Source organism: Rhinichthys klamathensis, unplaced genomic scaffold, assembly GCF_029890125.1.
Source record: "Rhinichthys klamathensis goyatoka isolate OS25496 unplaced genomic scaffold, OSU_Roscu_1.1 h1tg001187l_1, whole genome shotgun sequence".
NCBI classification, from domain to species: domain Eukaryota; kingdom Metazoa; phylum Chordata; class Actinopteri; order Cypriniformes; family Leuciscidae; genus Rhinichthys; species Rhinichthys klamathensis.
In genome coordinates, this window is record NW_026607377.1 from 17,501 (window position 1) to 25,000 (window position 7,500).

General features: G+C 43.2%; 1 protein-coding gene across 2 annotated transcripts in view; it reads left to right on the plus strand.

The window, feature by feature from the left end:
• The window catches only part of LOC130079620 (alpha-actinin-2-like), a 35,714-nt gene that overhangs the window by 16,685 nt on the left and 11,529 nt on the right, over nt 1–7,500 (plus strand). For both annotated transcript variants that reach the window (XM_056244958.1, XM_056244957.1), the window contains exons 13-16: nt 3,538–3,646; nt 4,332–4,472; nt 4,599–4,781; nt 6,107–6,241. In XM_056244958.1, the coding sequence (XP_056100933.1) occupies nt 3,538–3,646; nt 4,332–4,472; nt 4,599–4,781; nt 6,107–6,241 (568 nt within the window). The remainder of the gene's footprint in view (nt 1–3,537; nt 3,647–4,331; nt 4,473–4,598; nt 4,782–6,106; nt 6,242–7,500) is intronic.

Here is a 7,500-nt window from a genome sequence, read left to right on the forward strand (position 1 = left end):
AACATCCTAAAATGTAATCTTTAAATTCTTTTGTTCTGTTAGAGTATTTAACCTGATTACTATTGATCTTTATTATTATTGAATGTATATATATTTCATATTATATTTAATATAATACATATTACATTTTATATTATTCAAATAAGTCAAGTCAAATATATTTATATAGCGCTTTTCACAATACAGATTGTATCAAAGCTGCTTCACAGTATCAATCAAAACAACTTAACAGTGTTTGTTTATTACTGGAAAAGACATCCAAGTTTGGTAGAGCTGATCAGTGGTATGATGGGTCATTTAATTTGAATATCCCCAACTGAGCAAGCCAAAGGCAACAGTGGCAAGGGACCGAAAAACTCCATCAAGTGACCCAATGGTGTCCTAAAACTCCATCAGATGACCCAATGGTGTCCTAAAACTCCATCAGATGACCCGATGGTGTCCTAAAACTCCATCAGATGACCCAATGGTGTCCTAAAACTCCATCAGATGACCCAATGGTGTCCTAAAACTCCATCAGATGACCCAATGGTGTCCTAAAACTCCATCAAGTGACCCGATGGTGTCCTAAAACTCCATCAGATGACCCAATGGTGTCCTAAAACTCCATCAGATGACCCGATGGTGTCCTAAAACTCCATCAAGTGACCCGATGGTGTCCTAAAACTCCATCAGATGACCCAATGGTGTCCTAAAACTCCATCAAGTGACCCGATGGTGTCCTAAAACTCCATCAGATGACCCAATGGTGTCCTAAAACTCCATCAGATGACCCGATGGTGTCCTAAAACTCCATCAAGTGACCCGATGGTGTCCTAAAACTCCATCAGATGACCCAATGGTGTCCTAAAACTCCATCAGATGACCCGATGGTGTCCTAAAACTCCATCAGATGACCCAATGGTGTCCTAAAACTCCATCAGATGACCCGATGGTGTCCTAAAACTCCATCAGATGACCCGATGGTGTCCTAAAACTCCATCAGATGACCCAATGGTGTCCTAAAACTCCATCAAATGACCCAATGGTGTCCTAAAACTCCATCAGATGACCCGATGGTGTCCTAAAACTCCATCAGATGACCCAATGGTGTCCTAAAACTCCATCAGATGACCCGATGGTGTCCTAAAACTCCATCAGATGACCCAATGGTGTCCTAAAACTCCATCAGATGACCCGATGGTGTCCTAAAACTCCATCAGATGACCCAATGGTGTCCTAAAACTCCATCAAATGACCCGATGGTGTCCTAAAACTCCATCAGATGACCCGATGGTGTCCTAAAACTCCATCAGATGACCCGATGGTGTCCTAAAACTCCATCAGATGACCCGATGGTGTCCTAAAACTCCATCAGATGACCCGATGGTGTCCTAAAACTCCATCAGATGACCCAATGGTGTCCTAAAACTCCATCAGATGACCCGATGGTGTCCTAAAACTCCATCAGATGACCCGATGGTGTCCTAAAACTCCATCAGATGACCCAATGGTGTCCTAAAACTCCATCAGATGACCCAATGGTGTCCTAAAACTCCATCAGATGACCCGATGGTGTCCTAAAACTCCATCAGATGACCCAATGGTGTCCTAAAACTCCATCAGATGACCCGATGGTGTCCTAAAACTCCATCAGATGACCCGATGGTGTCCTAAAACTCCATCAGATGACCCGATGGTGTCCTAAAACTCCATCAGATGACCCGATGGTGTCCTAAAACTCCATCAGATGACCCGATGGTGTCCTAAAACTCCATCAGATGACCCAATGGTGTCCTAAAACTCCACGATGGTGTCCTAAAACTCCATCAAATGACCCGATGGTGTCCTAAAACTCCATCAGATGACCCAATGGTGTCCTAAAACTCCATCAAATGACCCGATGGTGTCCTAAAACTCCATCAGATGACCCGATGGTGTCCTAAAACTCCATCAGATGACCCAATGGTGTCCTAAAACTCCATTAGATGACCCGATGGTGTCCTAAAACTCCATCAGATGACCCAATGGTGTCCTAAAACTCCATCAGATGACCCGATGGTGTCCTAAAACTCCATCAGATGACCCAATGGTGTCCTAAAACTCCATCAGATGACCCGATGGTGTCCTAAAACTCCATCAGATGACCCGATGGTGTCCTAAAACTCCATCAGATGACCCAATGGTGTCCTAAAACTCCATCAGATGACCCGATGGTGTCCTAAAACTCCATCAGATGACCCGATGGTGTCCTAAAACTCCATCAGATGACCCGATGGTGTCCTAAAACTCCATCAGATGACCCAATGGTGTCCTAAAACTCCATCAGATGACCCAATGGTGTCCTAAAACTCCATCAGATGACCCGATGGTGTCCTAAAACTCCATCAAGTGACCCGATGGTGTCCTAAAACTCCATCAGATGACCCAATGGTGTCCTAAAACTCCATCAGATGACCCGATGGTGTCCTAAAACTCCATCAAGTGACCCGATGGTGTCCTAAAACTCCATCAGATGACCCAATGGTGTCCTAAAACTCCATCAAGTGACCCGATGGTGTCCTAAAACTCCATCAGATGACCCAATGGTGTCCTAAAACTCCATCAGATGACCCGATGGTGTCCTAAAACTCCATCAAGTGACCCGATGGTGTCCTAAAACTCCATCAGATGACCCAATGGTGTCCTAAAACTCCATCAGATGACCCGATGGTGTCCTAAAACTGGGAGAAAATGGAGAAACCCAATGGAGAAAAAAAAAACCTTGGGAGAACCCAGGCTCAGTCGGGGCCAGTTCTCCTCTGGCGTTTATGAAGTAGAGGCCGAATTTACAGTAACTGTAAGATTAAATTTTATATGAGTGCCTGGCTAAATAGATGCGTCTTTAGTCTAGTTTTAAACTGGGAGAACGAGTCTGAGCAACGAAGAATATCAGGAAGGCTATTCCAGAGCTTCGGAGCTAAATGTGAAAATGCTCTCCCTCCTTTGGTGGATCTGGATATCCTAGGAATGACCAGAAGCCTCGAATTTAGTGATTTTAAAGAGCGCGATGGATTATAGGGCGATAGAAGATCCGTTAAATAGACTGGAGCTAAACCATTCAGAGCTTTATAAATAAATACAGGGCAATTGTGCATGTGCATCTCGTGCTCAAACTCTGAAGAGAGAATTTTTAAGTAACATATTTGCAGGATTATTAACATTAACGACAACATACAAAATATATACGGGTAAAAATGTGTAAAATATAATAGATTATAAAGAGCTTTCTGCATCAGTTCTTCACTGGCCTCGAGTCTGAGCTGATGCTGCGCTCCAGTGGAAACATGATGCACTGCAGCGAAACTGCCACTGAATGCATACGACATTAAATATGTTTTATGTAATAGTTTTGTCTGTGTTATGATCATCTGTTTGTGGTTGTTTGTAAAAAAAAATCTTTTTAATGAAAAAATTAGAAATCTGCTCCACCGTGAGAAGGCCTCAACGGTTACATTTAGCAGAGAAGCGTCATTCTTTCTGTATAAAGAGTGTGTGTGTGTGTGTGTGTGTCCGCAGTGAACTGGACTATCACGCTGCTGGTGTCATTAATGAACGCTGTCAGATGATCTGTGATCAGTGGGATCAGCTGGGAACTTTGACTCAGAAACGCAGAGAAGCTCTGGAGGTGATTCTCACACACACACACACACACACACACACCAACATCAGTTATATCACCTAACCGGGAGTTTTTAGAGTTTATAGGGGGTTTAGGGTACATGTGGTTCGATCACTGTACGTACTATATATGTAATCAAATATTCACATATATTTACACTGTAAATGTAAAATACACTACAGGTCAAAAGTTTGAAATAATTTAGTTTTTTAATGTTTTTTAAATGTTTTTAATGTGACCTTATTGCTGACCAAGGCTGCATTTATTTGATCAAAAATACAGTAAAAATGGTAATATTGTGAAATATTACAATATGACGCAAAACAACACTGATAATAATCATAAATGTTTCTTGAGCATCAGATCATCATATTAGAGTGATTTCTGAAGGATCATGTGACACTGAAGACTGGAGTAATGATGCTGAAAAGTTTTCTAAATATTCACATAGAAAACAGCTGTTTTACATTACAATAATATTTCACTATTTTTACTGTATTTTTGATTAAATTAATGCAGTATTGGTGAGAAGAAGAGATTTTAAAACGTTAATGATTTCAAACTTTTGAAATCAAAATACAACTTATTATTGTAAAGCGATGTCCCATCCGATGTTGGCCTTGTAATGAAATATACACGTGTGTGTGTGTGTGTGCGTGTGTGTGTGCACGCATGTGTGTGTGTTTATCAGAGGACAGAGAAGCTCCTGGACACGATTGATCAGCTGTTTCTGGAGTTTGCTAAGAGAGCGGCTCCGTTTAATAACTGGATGGAAGGAGCGATGGAGGATCTGCAGGACATGTTCATGGTGCACTCGCTCGACGAGGTTCAGGTCAGGCAAAACACACTCTCTTTACTCTGTTAATACATGATAGTTTTTAAGTGAGATCTCTGATTGTAGTCTCTCTCTCTCTGTCTCTCTCTCTCTCTCTCTCTCTCTCTCTCTCTCTCTCTGCAGAATCTGTTGTCGGCTCATGATGTGTTCAAGACGACGCTCCCCGAGGCCGACAGCGAGCGCCAGGCCATCCTCAGCATCTACAGTGAAGTGCAGAAGATCACGCAGAGTTACGGGATCTCCAGCCAACTCACCAACATCTACAGCGACATCACTCCGGCACACATCAACCAGTCCTGGGAGAAGGTGTGTGTGTGTGTGTGTCCACAGTGAACTGCACTATATATACATACTATATATATATATTAGGGGTGTGACGAGATCTCGTGCCACGAGATCTCGCGAGACTAAATATGACGAGATTTCTCGTCGAGTGAAAAAGCTGTCTCGCGATATCCCCATTAATATTCCACCGCTACACTCACATTCGCCTAAACTATCGTTTTGTTGTTTTTATAAAAAAATAAAAACCATTATAAACTAATGCAAAAGTCTGCTCTGCTCATCCAGCGCGAGTTGCCGTTGCAATCAGTGCGGCACGAATCACAGTTCACTGATCGCGTGACGATGGCGGAGGATTCGTTGCGCAACAGACTAAACGTCTGGTAAATGTCTTATCATTTAGAATGCGCGCTCAGCACCGCTGCTCCCTATACGCGCGGTCACGAATTTGTAAGTGAAAGTAAAACACAAGCTCCCTGATGTGCATTGCGCACAAATTAGGCTGCATATACATACAATAGTCTGTCTCCCAATACCCATCTCTGGACTGTTTATTTGCGGCTATGGTCTCAGTTTGCACTGTGAATATTGAGAGAGCACTGTAACGTACAAAGGACAACAGACAAGGGAGGCTCCGTTTCTGAACTTATAATCGGAACGCAAGAACAACTGTAGAGACAAACAGCCTCGTTTCTCTCGGCCTTTTCCCAACTCACTGCATTAACCCTATAACTGCCGGTGCAAAATAAAACCGCAATTTCACAACAATTATAAAGAGTCTGTGTGCTAACTTTGATTATGGTTGCACTCGCACTTATTGTTTGCACTTAATAAGACTAAGAGAAAACAGTTATTTATTTTTGTTATTTATACGGTTTTTATTTCTCTGTTAAATGTGTGTTAAAAGGAGTTCAGTTAGGAGGTCACACACAGCCTCAATCAGAAGTTCTGAAAGCTCTTAAATGTACAGTAAGGTCTGAAGAGACTAATGTGAAATTATACAGGAGAAAAGCCAGTCAATAAAAACCTTTTACAGTGCTTGAATATTGTTTTCTTTCAATGCATTTGATAATTCATACTCATAAAGTAGACCTGAAATGACATGCATTAGAAGATTATTAGTTAAAACATTGAAAAATGCACCTGCATACTATTTTTCCAGCCATGAATTTTGTCATTGAGGATTTCTGAAAAATTGTGCAAAAATCTCGTCTCGTCTCGTTCTCGTGAACCCAATCTCGTGTCTAGTCTCGTCTCGTGAGATAAGCGTCTCGTCACACCCCTAATATATATATATATATATATATATATATATATGTATGTGTATCTGTGTGTGTGTGTGTGTGCAGGTGAAGAGGTTGGTTCCTCAGAGAGGAAACTCTCTTCAGGAGGAAATGTCACGACAGAATGTGAACGAGAGATTCAGACGACAGTTTGCGGCCCAAGCCAATGCCATCGGACCCTGGATACAGACTCGCATGGAGGTCACACACACTCACACACACACACACACACACACTCACTCACTCACTCACTCACTCACTCACTCACTCACTCACTCACTCACTCACTCACACTCACTCATACACACACTCACTCACACACACACTCACACACACACACTCACTCACACACTCACTCACTCACTCACACACTCACTCACTCACTCACACACTCACTCACTCACTCATACACACACTCACTCACACACACACTCACACTCACTCACACACTCACTCACACTCACTCACACACACACTCACACACACACACTCACTCACACACTCACTCACTCACTCACACACTCACTCACTCACTCACACACTCACTCACTCACTCACACTCACTCATACACACACTCACTCACACACACACTCACACTCACTCACTCACTCACACACTCACTCACACTCACTCACACACACACACTCACTCACTCACACACTCACTCACTCACTCACACTCACTCACACACACACTCACTCACTCACACACACTCACTCACTCACACACACTCACTCACTCACTCACACTCACACACACTCACTCACTCACTCACACACTCACTCACTCACTCACTCACACTCACACACACTCACACACACACTCACTCACTCACTCTCACTCACTCACTCACTCACTCACTCACTCACTCACACACTCACACACACACTCACTCACACACTCACTCACTCTCTCACTCACTCACTCACTCACACTCACACACACTCACTCTCACTCACTCACTCACTCACTCACTCACACACTCACACACTCACTCACTCACTCACTCTCACACACACTCACTCACTCACACACTCACTCACACACTCACTCACTCTCACACACACTCACTCACTCACTCACACTCACTTACTCACACACTCACTCACTCACTCACACACTCACACTCACTCACTCACTCACTCACACTCACTCACTCACACACTCACTCACACACTCACTCACTCTCACACTCACTTACTCACTCACTCACACTCACTTACTCACACACTCACTCACTCACTCACACACTCACACACTCACTCACTCACTCACACTCACTCACTCACACACTCACTCACTCACTCACTCACTCACACTCACTTACTCACACACTCACACACTCACTCACTCACTCACTCACTCACACTCACTTACTCACACACTCACTCACTCACTCACACTCACTCACTCACTCACTCACTCACTCTCACACTCACTCACTCACTCACTCACTCAC